This window comes from Oncorhynchus kisutch, linkage group LG13 (genome assembly GCF_002021735.2).
Source record: "Oncorhynchus kisutch isolate 150728-3 linkage group LG13, Okis_V2, whole genome shotgun sequence".
Taxonomy (NCBI): Eukaryota; Metazoa; Chordata; class Actinopteri; order Salmoniformes; family Salmonidae; genus Oncorhynchus; species Oncorhynchus kisutch.
In genome coordinates this window covers 45,726,004-45,744,656 of record NC_034186.2, presented here as the reverse complement: position 1 = coordinate 45,744,656, position 18,653 = coordinate 45,726,004, and the positions used below count along the sequence as shown (strand labels likewise).

The window sequence follows — 18,653 nt, the reverse complement described above, 5'->3', positions numbered from 1 at the left end:
ATCTTGTTTCTCATGGTCGGAGTCCTTTAGGTGCCTTTTGGCAAAACTCCAAGCAGGCTGTCATGTGCCTTTTACTAAGGAGAGGCTTCCGTCTGGCCACTCTACCATAAAGGCCTGGAGTGCTGCAGAGATGGTTGTCCCATCTCCACAGAGATCGTGTTCTTGGTCACCTCCCTGACCAAGGCTCTTCTCCCCCAATTGCTCAGTTTGGCCAGGGAGGGTAGCTCTAGGAAGAGGTGGTTCCAAACTTCTTCCAATTAAGAATGAAGACGGCCCTGTGTTCTTGGGGACCTTCAATGCTGGTACCCTTCCCCAGATCTGTGCCTTGACACAATCCTATCTCTGAGCTCAACGGACAATTCCTTCGACCTCATGGCATGGTTTCTGCTCTGACATACACTGCCAACTGTGGAACCTTTTATAGACAGGCGTGTGCCTTTCCAAATCATGTCCAATCAATTGAATTTACCACAGGTGGACTCCAAGATGTATAAACATCTCAAGGATGACCAATGGAAACAGGATGCAACTGAGCTAAATTTCAAGTCTCAGAGCAGAGGGTCTGAATACTTATGTAAATAATCTGTTTTTCATTTTTAATACATTTGAAAAATATTCAAAAAACCTGTTTTCGCTTTGTCATTGTGTAGATTGTGTAGATTGATGAGGAAAAACATTTATTTAATCTATTTTTGGATAAGGCTATAACGTAACAAAATGTGTAAAAGGTGAAGGGGTCTGAATACTTTCAGAATGCACTGTATGATAAGGCCATCCCTCCTATCCCTATGGACAAAAAAAGACGTTGAAAAGACATATTTGTGGTTGTTTTCTTTTCAACGTCTTTTGCTGACTGGGGCGCCACTTGTGCTGCGTTAACGCCAAATAATGTTCTCATATCTATGTTAAACTACACAACTGAAATGATAGCCTGGGCCCAGATCCGTTTGTGCTATTCTATGTTACCAAATGCCGTGACAACGACCATAGGAGGTGGCAAGACAATACAAACAGGTCTGGGACCAGGCTACTGAAATGATCAGCATGAATCTGGGATGACCACAATATCATTGATTCGGCGACTAGAACTATTCACAATCCAATCTTTGTTCATGAAACACTTACATTGTAACGAGACTGTAGAAACTGACGTCTCTTAAAGTGAACTCTCATCTCTTTCCTACCTGAAGACACAAAAACGGCGTCTACTACCCAATAAAAGTACAACAAGAAGCGAACAATGAATTAATAATGGGCTCTTGCTCCGTTTTAAAGTCTGTTTCACCCAACCCTAACTTTCATTTTCTTTAGCAGTTTTCCTTACTCCCTCTGCTCGATGCTTCGCAAACAGCCAGCCAATCGTTAAAGCATCTGACAGCAGATCTTCGGGGGGGGGGGGGGGGGGGTGACTTTGATGGGAGCAGAGTTGGAGGGGAATGGAGTTAATTTCACAGTGGCTGCACAGGGGGGTTAGGCAAACAGCTCCGTGCACACAGTTTAACATACTGTAATTACCCAAAAAGTGAAAATTATTCAATTTCAAAAAGAGAAGGAGGAGAGTGTGAGTGTGTGTGTGTATTACTATCCTTGTGGGTACCAGAAATAGTAAAACAAGGAAGATTCTCTCTCGTGGGGACATTTCCCAGGACAAAGGCTAGTTTTTCTTTAGGTTGAGGGTTAGGGTTAACTTAAGGTTTAGGGTACATAGGACTTTGACTGGAAATCAATATTAGGTCCCCACAAGGATAGTAAAACATATACTGTGTGTGTGTGTGTGTGTGTGTGTGTGTGTGTGTGTGTGTGTGTGTGTGTGTGTGTGTGTGTGTGTGTGTGTGTGTGTGTATTTGCACGCGTGCAGCACACATTCACAGTTAAACAGAGTTGAGGGGTGCATCCATGTGAGTAAATTTACTTTTAAAGAGTGACAAGGAAATATTGCTTTTCCTCACAGGGGCATATGTAAGAAGAGGGAGATGATGGGGAGGCAGAAGGAGGAGGAGGAGAAGAGGGGAGGAGGAAAAGATATCTTCAGATGGTTGAGAGGGTTGCTAGGAGGGGAGACTAGAGAGTGGATCAAGAGGTGCTACTGAAGCATGACAACCCCTCTCTATTATACTATGGAGAGGCTCTGGTTGTGTCCTCCCAAATCACACCTTATTTCCTATGTAGGGCACTACTTTTGACCAGGGCTCTGATCAAAAGTAGTGTACCGAATAGGGTGCCATTTTGGACACCACCTCTCTGTTTTTGTGCCCAGGCATATGGGCTTTGGAAAGGCTTTATTCTAAAAAATGAAAGCAGTTCACGAGCAGATAAAGAGAGAGTGTAAAAGACGGGTTTTATAGATAGAGCAGTAGCGTGATGGCTAATGGAACATTAGTCGTAATTAGGAGGTAATGTTTTTGATGCATTGTGACCGTCGTTTCTACTTATTGATGCCGTTTGTTTGTTTGTTTTGAACCTTCTACCTTATGCACATTGAGCATGGGGAATGTGCTCTCGAAACGCTATATTTATTGTGAACATGCCTCTTGATGGAGCAGGGCTGGGACACAGACTGACTGAGCTGCTGCTTCTAATGTCATCCCACTGCAGGGATATGGAGAAACACGCATACAAAATATTCACACACACACACACACACACACACACGTATTGATTGGTACACTCCAGGTCTGTGTAGCCACCATACGCTCGCTGAGACACACACACAAACACCTCGTTGCACAACCCAAGACCAACCCTAAGGGAGAGGGCTAAAGCAATGAGAGAAGCATTGAGACGAATAGGAACCACACTGAGACAAAAAGGAAAAGAGGAGAGTAGTGGGATAGAGTGGAGGTGCAGGAGGGGGCTCAGGTACACACACAGGCACACAAACATGAGCCATGAGTCACAACCGAGGTCAAATTCCGGATGACCGTTGAGTCACGGTAATCTCCTCTTATGCACTCTGGACATGTGTTGGTTGTACCCAACTCGCTAAACGACCATCAGGTCACTAATGGCCTGGCACTCAGGGCTCTTTTGCCCCACTAACCACTCTGACATCAATGCAAATGCAATCTAAAAATCACATCAAACACTTATCATCAAAACAGTGTCATGCTTTTAAAACGCGCCTCACTGTGATGATCAATTTGAAGAAAAAAGTTCAACGACAGGTTGAAACTGAGTGGGGAAACATGGACATTGTGGATGTTGTTTCAAAGCCAAACATAAGGAAATGGACAGTGCTTTCTAAGGTTCATTCAAAACACCCATATGCATATTAGAGCTTATGCATACGCATAGCCCATTTATATGAGCCCGAAGTCCAAAAAGATTTCAGATGTCTTTGGTACATAATTGGTCTAGTATGTACTCCAAAATTAAACCATTTCTAGTAAATCGCCCTTGATTGCGGACTGTATTATTATGCATACTGGATGGACTGGTTACCTTGTGTTATGATCAAAACTTTATATGCATGAGTCTGGTAGAGAAAATATAGACGATGTAGGTGATGCTGTTGGTGCATTGACTGTGCAGGACGGCTTAGAGTTGGCCTACAATTACAGTGAATTTGTATTTGATTTTGAATAGCCTAGTAGTAGGGAGAGAAAAAAATATATCAATCAAAATTAATAGGCTGACATATTACCTACAAAATATCTCACCGCCGTGCGAGAGAGAGATGCTAGTCACACAGTCACTCACTGCCATTTTTCTCCCCCTCTTCTCCACAGCGCAGTCTGAGACCGGCACAAATCAATTGCGGTTGAACTCCCTCTAGTCATTTGTGTGTTTTAATTATTTCATCAAAAAGAGCTCATAAAACATCAGACAAGCTCAGTGCATATGGGTGATTTGATCAAAACACATAGGACGTGTCTATAATATAGCCACTTCATATGCGCACTCGCTCTGAACGTGACAAATATCCTTTCTATTTTATTCAGCAAAGTTCATTATATTCTTCTTACTATAAAATAATGGCATTTGACTAATAAGCATATCTTGTCTGCAAAAATGAACAAGCCTACAGCCTATGCCATGGCGCATAGCCATATAACATACAGTAGGCCAACTCCTATTCTGTTCTTCTGAAATACATTTTCATCATAAAAGGTTTCTTTAAACATGCCTAAAATAAAGAATGGATTTATCGTGACTGTGTAAATGAAATGGATTCATTCGACTTAAAAAAAAAGAAAATGTACATGTTCCAAAAGGTGGCTGACAAAATGTCACACACACACACACAGTGTGATGTTGGTATTGAGTGGTACGCTCCAAGCCCGGGCAGGTAGGGAGGTGAGGGGAGAGAAAATAAAGAAAAACTAAGCCCTTCCCTCTGAGTTGCACAGACAAAGAGCCGGAGACCTCCAAGTGAGTGAAGAATAGGAAGGTGAGAGAGAGAATCAAAAACAGAAAGAGAGAGGGCAAGAAATTGAGCGTTAGAGCGCAAAGGAGTGAAAGAGAGCAAGAGTGAAGGAGGAAGAGTGAGAAGCAGAAAAGGTCTGCCTGGGCAGTAATGAGCGTTCAGCAAATAGGAGGCTCAGCAAATATTCTGTTCAGAGCAGAGGTCCGACGTCTGTCCGACTCCCACACGCTACCACAAGAACTGGTTCCAGAACCCAACCACAGTCCCGCAATGTTATTTTAGGCGTATGTGACACAGTTCACTTGCCAGCCAGAGAGCTGCTCTTAAATCGGAGTAGATAGCCAGAGCTAATTTACCTGCTACGTCGATCGACAGTTGTTGCAGTAACATCATGAACATTCTTTTAAAATAGCTACTTGCAAAGTGGAGTCTTTTGTTTAGACATGTAGCTAGCTAGCTAAACAGAGAACCATAATCCCAACTCACAACGTTACTACCCTGCATGAATTTGCAGGTAGATAACCGACCAGGTTCAATGTTAGCTAGCTAACATTAGGCTAATAACTAGCAATGCAAATGGCTCTGAGATATGAATAATATTACTACACAGATCATACACTTAAAAGTTAGCTATCTAGCCAGCTAACATTAGCTAGCTAGCTTACAGTACAATAAGAAATAAAAATTGATGCACAAAATTAGAAACGTGTAATATCTGAAAATGTAGCTAGCTTACCCGTAAACATGGATGGACGCTTTTCCCTCTCTCACGGATGCAATCAAATACCAGAATTGTGTCCTTAGCTATCAGACTCAAATTCCAGTGATTTCAAATCTCGGTCCTCCAGAAAGTGGAAGCAACACTTATGTAGTTCTACTATGTGATATCTTTCAAAAAAGCATCATCAGAAAGGATTACTTAAACACACTGACCAGCTCATATTATAGACCGAAGTGTGCTACATGGCAGACAAATCAAAACTCATCTCTCGGCATGTCCAGCCCACTCATTATCTCAGCCAATCATGGCTAGCGGGAAGGTTGCTCGCTTTTTCCGGGGCTAAACCAACTAAGCTCATAATTTAACAATTTTATTCGTATTTACAGATGGCATACAAGTTTGTTATTAAGACACATGAAAGTTCACATGTTCCAGGAAGCATTTCGGCCCCAAAAACATTTTTGATAGATAAATAAAATGTTTACATTCAAATGGCTATCCTGTGAAGTAGTGACGCGTGACATACGCATAGTTCCTGAAACGAGCCACATATAGGATATAGCCTTTGCAGGCAGAGACAAATAAATGAGTAATCAATATTCATTGAAAATGAAAACGCACAATGCTCGCTCTCCATGGTATAATGAATAATGGCGCAGGAGGAGAAGGCTGCCAGTTTACGATCCCCTAACGAATTGTGCCATTGTGTGTATTTTTTCATGTTATTTGTAAATTATTTTATACATAATGTTTCTGCCACTGTGTCTTTCGACCAAAAAGAGCTTCTAGATATCAGGACAGCGATTACTCACCGCCTGGTATGGTAACTGCTCGGCATCCGACCATAAGGCGCTAAGAGGGTATTGCGTACGGCCCAGTACATCACTAGAGCCAAGCTTCCTGCCATCCAGGACCTATACACTAGGCGGTGTCAAAAGTGTCAAAGACTCCAGTCACCCAAGTCATAGATTGATCTCTCTGCTACCACATGGCAAGTGGTGAGTGCCAAGTCTGGGCCCATAAGGCTCCTTAACAGCTTCTACCCCCAAGCCATAAGACTGCTGAACAATTAATCAAATGGCCAGCCGGACTATTTACATTGTTTTTACACTGCTGCTAATGCTGTTTATTATCTATGCATAGTCACTTTACCCCTACAAATTACCTCGACTAACCGGTACCCCCTGTATATACAGTAGTGTTGTGATTGTTATTATATTGTGTTACCTTTATTTTCTATTTTACTTTCGTTTTTTTTTTTGTAAATATTTTCTTAACTCTATTTCTTGAACTGCATTGCACGATAAGATCTACTTTTTGTATTCGGCGCATGTGACAAATTCAATTTGATTTGATTAAATTTCCTTGGAGAGATAACTGCCATGTGATTCTCCGTCCATGCATTAGGTAGCCTACTCCATTTCATTGAGACCCACATATAGGTCCTAGGAACACTTGATCGTGCACGCCAAACTAGGAGAGGAGAGGTAGGCTAATTAAAGCAGCGAATTCAGAGTGTGTATGCGACAAAGATGTGCTTTTAACACAATATGTAGGCTAACGCATACAAAGCAGAAATATGACAGTTTCCAAATAATCTGCTGGACAACAAAAATATTTTTCCTTCCCAAAGTTGTCAGTCCGCTCCCAACCGCAGCATGAACAGTGCTGACCATGCCGGCAATGATCTCTGTTGGGGACCTGCAGCTCTAGTTCAGAGCCCCTTTTTCTAATGCCACCATGAAAACCTCATCACCCACACATTATAAATGGCAATTTCTCCTAGTCTGAGGTACCCATTCAAACGACAGTGCCAGCGATATACCGTAAGTATAGGATATCTACCACAAAACAATTTCTGTCTTTCAGAAATCAAGCCTGTTCATGCTGGGGTCTTTTCTTGTTAATGGGAGATGGGGAAATTTTTTATTTATTTTTATTTTACCTTTATTTAACCAGGCAAGTCAGTTAAGAACACATTCTTATTTTCAATGACGGCCTGGGAACAGTGGGTTAACTGCCTGTTCAGGGGCAGAACGACAGATTTGTACCTTGTCAGCTCGGGGGATTGAACTCGCAACCTTCCGGTTACTAGTCCGACGCTCTAACCACTAGGCTACGCTGCCGCCCCAGCGGCAAACTCCTTGAGGGTAAATGTTTTATCATGTGTATCACTACAGTCATATTCAAGTCATATTTGCAGACTTGTATCCAATAAATAAAGGGGGAAAAAAACTGCCATTCTATGGTCAAAAACATAACCCAGCTACGCTTCAGTCAATACATCCCTAGCAAGAAAGGTAGACTAAAATGAAGGGATGAAAGGTTAAAATAACAGAGGAGAAACAGACGAGGAGGAGATCGATCCTTCTCTGATGGCGGAGCCGGTATTAGTCACCCAGCGAGACCCTGGAGAGAGATTGAAGGAGAGAGAAAAACATGCTCTCACCTTGCAGACACAGCTTACAGATGACGGGGACTGCGCCGGGCGCTGACACCCGATTGCCCCTACCAAGGTCGCCCAGTGAGGTCACCTCCGTTACCGTTGCTGTGACGAAGCATCGCCCTCCAATAGCGTTCTGTCGATATCCTTATCGTCTACCGTCATTACCTTGCCGCCGTGCAACTCGTTTAGCCGGGAGTGGCTGTATGTCTTTGGGCCCGTCCCAAATGGCACCCTATTCCCCCCATAGGGCTCTGGTCAAAACTAGTGCACTATATAGGGATTAGGTTGCCATTTGGAACGAACCCCTTGAGTGCGTGATACTATAGGGCCTACGCAGTCGTGTTGGTTCCCCCCCATTCGCTTGACGTGAAATGGCCGCGAAAGTGATGGAGATGTGTCGGCAAATAGAGGCTCTTCATGTGACTTGTGTTGGGAGAGCCATAAACGCTAGGAAATCGAATTGGATGCCAAGTGAGGCCTTTGGGAATAGTGAGTCTCGACGGGCGGTCGTATTACAAGAGGAGGAATTAGAAAATGATGGGAAGAGGGAGGGACGGAAGGAAGTAAGGAAGGAAGGAGGGAGGGAAGGAAGGAGCAAGAGTGGTGTTCGAAGAACGCTACTGCTACCTAGCGACGAGTAGTGGGATGGTCGGGCCGGGACAATTTCACTGTTTGTTGGACCCAGACACACTCATCTTCGCAGAAAAAAACAAACACACACACCTAGATTTTATAGACTTAGAGTTAACTGCCAAAATAAAGGAAACACAGACATAAAAGTGTCTTAATAGGGCGTTGGGCCACCCTCGAGCCAGAACAGCTTCAATGCACTTTGGCCTACAATTCTATTGGAGGGATGCGACATCATTCTTCCACTAGAAATTCCATCATTCTGTGTTTTGTTGATGGAAAACGCTGGCTCAGGCGCCGCTCCAGAATCTCCCATAAGTGTTCATGGACTCATACAATGACACACAGACACACAGTACCAAATTTGAGTGAATATGTTGCTCATATTGAAGATGCTTTATACTACAGAACCCACCTGGCTCCTTAGAAACTTTTGTAAGTCTAGAGTGTCCTCCAGTGGCCATCTGTTTAAGTACACAAATGCATGTATGACCAGTCTCCTTAACTCACAAACAGGGACTCATGTTAAATTTTACACACGTATAGGAATGACAGATGCTTGAGAAGCAACTGCCAAAGCCTGCCCAGATCCTGAAATCAAGGAACAATTTTGGCTTGCCATTTTTTGATGTGGATGCAACTGAAGCAAAGAGCTGTCGCACGGGTGGCAGGTAGCCTAGCGTTTAGAGCGGCGTTGGGCCAGTAACCAAAAGGTCACTACTGCTACCTGCAACCCGAGCGAAGAGTGATGGGATGGTTGGGCCTGGACAATCGAATTGCTTGTAGGACACAGAGACACTCATATTCACAGAAAAACACACATTTTATTGACCTACAAGTAACACACACAGAGAGCGAGAGAGATGCAAAGAATGGAGAAATAAACCACTAATACAGCCACTGACCATGACTTGGGCTCTCCAAAGTGGAGGTAGTTGATACTGTAGAGATCCATGTCCTCTGTGTGCCAGGCGAAGGTGGTCTTCCACATGCCGAAGTACAGGTAGGGCGTGTTCACCCCCTCGATCACGATGCCACACTCCTGCTCCACCATGTCCAGCAGCGTGTTCAGGTGGCCGATGTTCCACTCACCGATCTCCTGGAAACACAGACACAAAAAAGGGAGGTTAAAAGGGTTAGTTCACCCAAATCAAATACAACAACAACAAAAATGACAGTTTCCTTTACCCAGCCTGTAAGCAGTCTTCTGGACAAGTTATGAAAGCAATCCGTGCTTTTGTTTTGTTTACCTGGCCACTGTTCCAAGTGCTCACTTTTTAGCATTTGTGGCACAAATCTTGTGCAAGTCAATGGTTCAGATTTTCGCCTCATGTTCAAATATTTGATTTTATAATTTGGGTGAACTATCCATTTAACACTGTGACCCGATTCAAGCATGTTGGCTATATTTACCAATGTAACAGAAATGTAACAGTGGATTTTGCCCCCGTTCTGCCCCTGAACAGGCAGTTAAACCCACTGTTCCTAGGCCGTCATTGAAAATAAAAATGTGTTCTTAACTGACTTGCCTAATTAAATGAAGGTAAAAAATAAAAAAAACGTTAAAATATATATATGTTTTAGGGCTGTCCCCGACAAAAAAACAACTTACTTGACTGAAAGTCGTCTGCTCTTTCGACAAATCCTGCCTGACATCTTTAAACTTGTATTTTTCCATTTATAGACACACCCTATGTGTTTTAATAAAATCAACTACGTGCATTGAGCTTGCCTGATGCTTTAAGCTTACGTTTTGATGCCTCAAGAGGGCACCAGAGATTTAGAACACCAGAAGAAGAAAAAAACACTTCACCTGGCCCAACTATTCTCCTCCAGTTCCTGCTGACTTCTCCAGATTCTGCTTTTACTCTCCTGAAGTTGCCGGTAATAGGCTACATGAGGAGTCGGCAAACTTCCTCATTTGGAATGCCAAATGTATCTTACCATTTATACCAATCTGTGTGCCAGTTATGGCCTTCATATGTACATTTTCGTAAAACAATTGAATTTATAATAAAGTGTTCAGATCTCAAAATGTCATGTGGTTGATCTCAATGTCATGTGGTTAATCAATATTCTATCCAAATCTAAATTAAAATTATACAATACATATCCCATAACAATCACAATGGCTACACATGACCTGTCTGCAACAAACTTGAAACATTGTATCAACTATTAACTTTGCTCCAGCCCAAAGTTTGCATGAGCGAATTTGCAACACTGTATAAAATATTCTGGGCCCTCAGTTTCCAGTGCCAGCTAATTCTGGACAGACACAGCTGTAGGCTATTTGTACAAGGGATAAGAAGCAGTGCTTGACTTGGACAGGCGCTCAACGGAGCGGAGTACAGGCACCTCAAATGTTCTACTGCTTAACCGCCTGTTCCACTTGGAGAATATTAGCTCAAAAGTATTGTGGAGCTCCTGCACCTAAATATAAACAGTACCAGCACTCAGAATGAGTACCGTAACCTATTTCAGTCCATGTCAAGCACTGATAAGAAGCCTATTTTATGATGTTTCCACTGGATCAGAGCATTACATTTTACCCTTTCATACCGAGTGGTAATCGAAAGGGAGAGAGAGCTAGAAAGATTTTTCAAATACATTGAAGAACTATTGCAATTCTCAGACGTAAAAACATATTTTTCTTGCTTGCTGCTTGAGGTGAAGAAAACATTACTTTGAGAAGCTTAGACTTACTTCCATGTGTGTGCGTCCTTACTCAACATTGACAGGAGTGCTCCAAAACAAAAGACAATGGAAAAAAGACAACTAAATTGACAGAACCCGTAAATGGAATAAAATAAATGGAATTACATAAACCAAAACGTGTTTCTCACAAGTGTGGCATAGGTTGCGCACTCTGCAAACAATGTGTTCACTCCGACAAATGAGAAAATTAAGACTAGAATAATCAAAGTAGCCACCCTTTGCCTTGACAGCTTTGCACACTCTCTTGACATTCTCTCAACCAGCTTCACCTGGAATGCTTTTCCAACAGTCTTGAAGGAGTTCCCACATATGCTGAGCACGTGTTAGCTGCTTTTCCTTCACTCTGCGGTGCAAGTCATCCAAAACTATCTCAATTGGGTTGAGGTCGGGTGATTGTGGGGGCCAGGTCATCCGATGCAGCATTCAGTCACTCTCCTTCTTGGCCAAAAATCGAACATTTGGACTCATCAGACAAAATAATTCCACCGGTGTAATGTCCATTGCTCATGTTAATTGGCCCAAACAAGTCTCTTCTCCTTATTGGTGTATTTTAGTAGTGGCAATTCGACCATGAAGGCCTGATTCATGCAGTCTCCTCTGAACAGTTGATGTTGAGATGTGTCTGTTACTTGAAGTATTTATTTGGGCCGCAATGTCTGAGGCTGGTAACTCTAATGAACTTACCCTCTGCAGCAGAGGTAACTCTGAGTCTTCCTTTCCTGTGGCGGTCCTCATGAGAGACAGTTTCATCATAGTGCTTGATGGTTTCTGCGACTGCACTTGAAGAAACTTTTCTGGATTGACTGACCTTCATGTCTTAAAGTAATGATGGACTGTCGTTTCTCTTTGCCTATCTGAGCTGTTAATATGCCATAATATGGACTTGGTCTTTCACCAAATAGGGCTATCTTCTGTATACCACCCTTACCTTGTCACAACACAACTGACTGGCTCAGGCGCATTAAGAAGGAAAGAAATTACTCAAATGAACACACCTATTAATTTAAATGCATTCCAGGTGACTACCTCATGAAGTTGGTTAAGAGAATACCAAGAGTGTGAAAAGCTGTCAAAGGGAAAGGGTGACTACTTTGAAGAATCTCAAATATAAAATCTATTTTGATTTGTTTAACAGTTTTTTTTGGTTACTACATGATTCCATATGTGTTATTTCATCATTTTGATGTCTTCACTATTACTCTACAATGAAGAAAATAGTAAAAATAACAAAAAATCCAGGAATGTGTAGGTGTGTCCAATATTTTGTACTGCATATATTTGTTACCACTTGACTAAAACAACCTCGGTCGACCAACAGCCTAACAACCAAATAATTGACCAGTCGACTAATTGGGGTCAGCCCTAAGTGGATTACAGTCTAAACATGTTTTTTAAAGGTAGGAAAACAATTATATAATTATGTCTTGAACAATCCAAGGCCTACAGACATGGAGTTGCCCTGTTACAGTTGTACTTCAGTTAGTATTTACCCAGTGAATAAAGTAGATTCCCATTGCAGTCAAAAGACTTGTATAACTAACCCAAGACAGACCAGAGCCTGTTGTTTCCATTGGGAGCAAATTAATCAGAGGGCAGAACAAGCAAGGAGGTGAGCAGAGTCAAGCACGAGCTAGTGAGATCCTAATGGCGCGTTCTGGTATTTATTTGCATATTTCCGTTAGGGAACGCCTTGTGAAATAACTCTATTTACCCTTGCACTCCAAAACAATGCCTTTTTTTACTTTAGCAAAGGGTAAAGTCTACAAAACACAGTTCACTCTGTTACAGAATCTAGTTTTGGAAACATAAAAAAAAAACTGTATGAAAATTAGCAGAATGGAGGCCAAAATCAATTTCGCTCCGTCTTCTCCCACTGCCGGCCACTGGGCTTTCTCTCATCACCATATTTGATTGTGGGTGGAAACGCCAACAGGATACTTCACATTTATAAATCCGGTGAAATATCTTCTTCATTGTACTGTATTGCAGTTCTCAAGGTCATGTAATAACACATGTTAACCACCAGATGGGATTAAGGCTAAAGAACTAAAAGGATGCACCCAAAAACACCTCAAATGAAAAGGTGTCCTTTGTCAATTGAAAAAATAAATAAATAAAATACACAGATCTTATGAGAACAGATACCAACGGTTCATCTTTATCGCTGAAATACACTCAGTTCAAATACTTCCATTCAGTGGAATAATCAGAATGGATCTCCTAGGCCATTGGCACACAAATGCTCATTTCTGGTAGTAAGGAAGTAAGGAATTCAACACAATTGAGGGTACCTAGTGGAACTTGCTTCAACGTACCCCAAAGAAGTTTATTAAGTAACTCTTATATAATAACTATAGAAATTTCAACTTTTCAACAACAACAAAAAAACAGACAGGTACCATCTAAACTTGTCCCACAAGAAATGCTCATTTACTTGTCCTGCTGCAGAACATTTTGTTACACAACCCATGTATGTGATTAGAAATGCTGTCACCGGGGCTGACTTACCGGGTCGTAGATGGAGCCGCTGACGTCGGCGCCGTAGATAGGCGAAACAAAGGTGAGGTTCTTCCAGTATTTCCTCTCCAGGTCGTCAAAGTCCTTGTGTCGGGGAGTACAGTACCTGAGAGAGAAGAGGACAGGGCCGTGTTTAGTAGGCACAAAAACGGAAAAAGACGCTTTGAAAGAGAGATACCATCTCAATTTCTTCCAATAAAAAACAAACAAACATTGAAGCACTTTTTTTCTATGGTGTGCCCTAATGAACATGACCCAGTAACAGTCGGGAGATTTAAGAGTGCCTTTCATCCCACGACCAATCAAGACATTGGATATAGACACTGAAGGTAAAGACAGTAAAACCTGTAGCGTGAATACTGATTTTTCTTGCAAAGCAACCAGATAATATCTAAATGACTACAATAATAACCGTATCTAAAGAATGAATCAAAGGTTTACAATTAGGGCTGGGAATTGCCAGGGACCTCACAATATGACATAATCACAATACTTAGGTGTCGATACGATATGTATTGTGATTCTCACGAGTCTATATATTGTGATTCGATACTGCGATCTGTTCTTTTTAGATTTGATGTTCCAAACATATTGCTCACTATACGTCTGCAGCAGAGAGACAAGAGAGAGTATGACAAAATGTGTTTTGTTCAGTCATGGAAATAAAAGCACTGAAAACATGTTGGCTCACTATTTAAAAAACAAGATGGAGGACAAGCTATAAGATGAAAAATACCAGCGTTTTGGCGCAGGGACAGATGACTAGCGCTAGCTAATGCAACCTAGGAAAAAAAAAATACATATACCTGAATACGGTCTTTATTCTAGGGCTGGGGCGATATGGCCAAAATATCATATCGGAATATTTTTCACATTTTGGACGGTATTTTACTGTTTTTGAAGAACAAAAAAAAGCTAAGAATATGTTTTAAGAGTAGTTCATAATCAAATGTTCTGTCGAACCTAAGTGCGGTCGCACAGCTCCACTCGGCCCTGCTGCGCAGAAGAAATATCAGCCCGCGCAGAGAAGCACGCGAATGAACTCCACTCAACTTTCTATGGAGTTTTCCCCTTTGGTTAACACTATTAAGGTTTCACTCTACTGTGAGAACTGTGATCGAGTCAATGCAATATTCGCCACTTTCAATGTAATGTACCCGAAACAAACTACGCAATTAGTATGCAAAACTAGCTGTGCAAGAGATTTTCTTGTGGACAGAACACATTGGAGTAGGATTCTATTGCATTGACAGGCACGACTCAGGCCCGCCTGGACTGTTTAAGCTACAGTACGACCAGTCATGAGTGTATAATGAGTAGATGTGCTGGTTTTGAGATCAAAGCGAGAGCTGTGTGTACCACTTGTGCCCATTTGTTCATATTCTTTGCTAGTTATAGTTAATTTATAGTCAACAAATGGGGGAGTGGTTGCTTCCTACAAGAGCACAAAAAGTATGCATTTCTAGCCATCTTTGAAAAGCGAGTCAGGTAAACAGCTTTTTTTGTCTTAAAGGGTCAGTGTTGTATTTTGAGATGATATTGAACAATACGTAGAGCGTAGCATAATTTCTCTGCAATAATGGTATGAGAATAATAACGACATTTATTTTGCAAGCCCTGCAAGTCTCACGGAATGTAGGTCTACATTGAACACCACACATTGGCTGCTACTGTAGACTGAACGGTAGAACAGCTATTTCCATGTTAAAAAATGTTATGGAATGCATTTTGTTTTTGATGGTAGACCACTCTGGTAGGCCTACATTATGATCAAATAGCCACAGTAGCCTACTTGGCCACTGTTAAAACTGTAACTTAAAGCGGGTACACCCTCAATGTTCACAGCGTTGCACAGAACTTTCACAACATTCAAGTTTGCGCTCAACAGACCGGAAATTTGCCCAGTGCCTAAATTTTGTTCATGACTTTAGGGTGGCAACACATGAATTATAAGTGATTTCAAAGTGGGATTTCTCCATTCTGATTGTTTAATACTGTTCAATCCAACATTTATTATAAGCATTTATCAATTTCTGCACTTTTGTTATTATTTCCACACTGTGGCATTTGGGCTGCATGATATGGGTAAACAATCAAGGCCTTGTTTATTGGTGTACTGTTGGAATCATGGAAGTATAATGATTATTGTAATTCAATAGTTGAAATATAGTGGGCAACACTTTGAATACATTGTTGTTTGACATGACAACAAATAAATAGGAATTATTGTGACAGGGTAGGAACCCAAGTGTTGGTCAGTGTTTCCCAGGGGACCCTATACGATGTTACATCCCACTTCTTCGTGCAGATAGCCAGCATTGATAGCTAGCTAGCTAACATATTCATGCCTATTCCTAATTCATGCCAATCGCCTATTCCTCTCTGATTCAGAAGACACTGTTGCACAAACACGCTGATCTAGACCTACACTAGCACTGATATCAGCCTGTATTATCTAGCTAGGTTTGCTTTAACTGATTACATTTAGCTAGCTAGCTGTTCAGCTAACTAGCAATTAGCATTAACAGCAAACATTTATTTTTAGTTTTAGCCATAACTTGCTAAGAAAAGACAAACTAGCTGTTTGCAGACAGTAAGATACACAAACTAATAGTGTTACTACAGAACGCTTTGAAAGCATCATCATTGTCAACAACATCTTGTTGCGTCTGACCATGCAGAATGCAGAGTGAACGGGAACTGCTTTCCTTGAGAGGCAGGGCTTGTTGTGGGAAGCAGCATGCAAGAAGAGGGAGACAACTTGAAAGTAGCAAATGGAGTAAACTACAAAAACTGGCATTAAACATGCCGGAGTTGCGTATCACATTTAACACTTGCTATTTAAACTGCCTTGTTTCTAAACATATGTTGTTTCTATTGTAGAAATAAAAATAGAGAGTTTTGAGAACTGTAATAAAAAAGGGAATTACAAATTAAATGTATTGTGAATAATATTATTAGCAAACCTAACATTGAAATACTGTTATAGAAGGTAAAGTAAAAACCCAAACCGATCAGTGCATCAATATCGGTACATAGTAAAAGACAGTATACACCCAGCCCGTATCTCTTCTGCACTGTTTTGACTGTGTCTCTGAGTGTAGAATGGCTGGTAGCTAGGTGAGGACCTACGTTCTGCTGTTGGCCAGTTGACGGTACTCCCCGACGGTCATGGACTTCTTCTGGATGTTGTACTGGGTGAAGAGGCCCGACTGACCCGTCACCACCTGCATGATGGGAGCAGGGATCACCATCTCCTCGATGGTGTCGTACGACTGCCGCGGCTTCCAGCCCTTAGGAGGAATCACCTGCGAGAAGAGGAGGGGGGACGGAGAGAACGTGAGCATGAGATTGAAAGAGTAAAAGGGAGGATAGAGCAAGATAGGGGAGGGGGAAGAGAGAGCGAGAAACATGTGGCAAAAGTAGGTGGAGCTACAGTGACATTGCATGGCTGAATTCAAACAAAACTGTCAGAATCTAGAGCACCCAAAATATACACAATAGGACTACTTTTTCAGAGTAGGTCAGTTCTAATAGGTCAGAAGGCCATTTATATGAAAAGTGTGTGTATGTGTGTACCTTTGCCAGGCCTGCACGGTGTGCTCCTTGAGTCTCCATGTAGGCAACATATTTGGCAAAGTCCTTGAATTCCTCCATGGTTGGCCGGAAGGTCATGATCTTACACCCCGGGTTCATGACTGGGACTGGAGGAGCTGGGGTAGGGGCTGGATCTGAGGCTAGCTCTGGGGCTTGAGCTGAATCTGGGGTTAATTCAGGAGCTAGGTCTGGGGCTGGATCTGGGACTAGGTCTGGTGCTGGGGCTAGGTCTGGTGCTGGGGCTAGGTCTGGTGCTGGGGCTAGGTCTGGCGCTGGGGTTGATGCTTCCAGCGACATGGTGGCAGTTGGATCTGGGGGCACTGTCAATGACATGGAGGCAGGTAGAACTGAAAATACAAAAGAGAAAAGGACAACCTATAATCTACAACAACAAAGCAATAAGACACATATGGTCACAGGTCTGACTGTATCATGTGTTTCAGAGTAGGAGTGCTGATATAGGATCAGGTCCCACCTGTCCATGTAAACATATTCATTTTGATCTAAAAGGCTAAATTGATCCTAAAATCAGCACTCCTACTCTGAGACACTTGATACATAGGGCCTCCCGAGTGGCGCAGCGGTCTAAGGCACTGCATCTCAGTGCTAGAGGCGTCACTACAAACCCAGGCGGTATCACAAGCGGCCTTGATCGGGAGTCCCGTAGAGCGGCGCAAAATTTGTCCAGCATTGCCCGGGTTAGGGGAGATTTTGGCCGGGTTAGGCCATCATAGTAAATAAGAATTTGTTCTTAACTGACTTGCCTCATTAAATTAAAAAAATATATATATATATTATTTGGCCCCTGAGCAACAGAGAGGTTTAGCCGAATGAACGACTAATGACTATGAGGTTAGAATATGATTCTAAACACTTCTACATTAATGTGGATGCTACAATGATTACACAATCCTTAATGAATCGTAAATAATGATGAGTGAGAAAGTTAGACGCAAACAATGTACAACCAAATTATGTTTATAAAATTATTATTTTGGTCTCATCGACTGTCAATCCTTGCTTGTATAGCTCATTTACACTGAACCAAAACATGAACACAGCATGGAAAACATTGGTCCCATTTTCATGAGCTGAAATAAAAGACTAGAGAAATGTTTCATGCACACAAAAAGCTTATTTCTCTCAAATGTTGTGTACAAATGTCTTTACATCCCTGTTGGTGAGCATTTCTCCTTTGCCAAGATAATCAGGTGTGGCATGTCAAGAAGTTGATTAAACAGCATGATCATTACACAGGTGCACCTTGTGCTGAGGACAATAAAAGGCCACTCTAAAATGTGCAGTTTTGTTACACAACACAATGCCACAGATGTCTCAAGTGTTGAGGGAGCTTGAAATTGGCATGCTGACTGCAGGAATGTCCAACAGAGCTGTTGCCAGAAAATTGTCCACCAGAGCTGTTGCCGCCTCCAATATCGTTTTAGAGAATTTGGCAGTACGTCCAACCGGCTTTACAAACGCAGACCACGTATAACCACGCCAGCCCATGACCTCCACATCCGGCTTCTTCCCCTGTGGGATCGTCTGAGACCAGGCACCCGGACAGCTGATGAAAGAGAGTATTTCTGTCTGTAATACAACCCTTTCGTGGGGAAAAACAAATTCTGATTGGCTGGGCCTGGGTGACATCCCCAGTC

The 18,653-nt window shown here is 42.1% G+C and overlaps 1 protein-coding gene across 1 annotated transcript in view; it reads right to left on the bottom strand.

The window, feature by feature from the left end:
* The window catches only part of LOC109902269 (lysine-specific demethylase 4B), a 98,829-nt gene that overhangs the window by 59,771 nt on the left and 20,405 nt on the right, over nucleotides 1-18,653 (bottom strand). Inside the window, 4 exon segments of the mRNA XM_031786392.1 lie at nucleotides 9,069-9,262; nucleotides 13,390-13,504; nucleotides 16,531-16,706; nucleotides 16,978-17,315. Coding sequence (XP_031642252.1) covers nucleotides 9,069-9,262; nucleotides 13,390-13,504; nucleotides 16,531-16,706; nucleotides 16,978-17,292 — 800 coding nt within the window. The 5' untranslated portion in view covers nucleotides 17,293-17,315.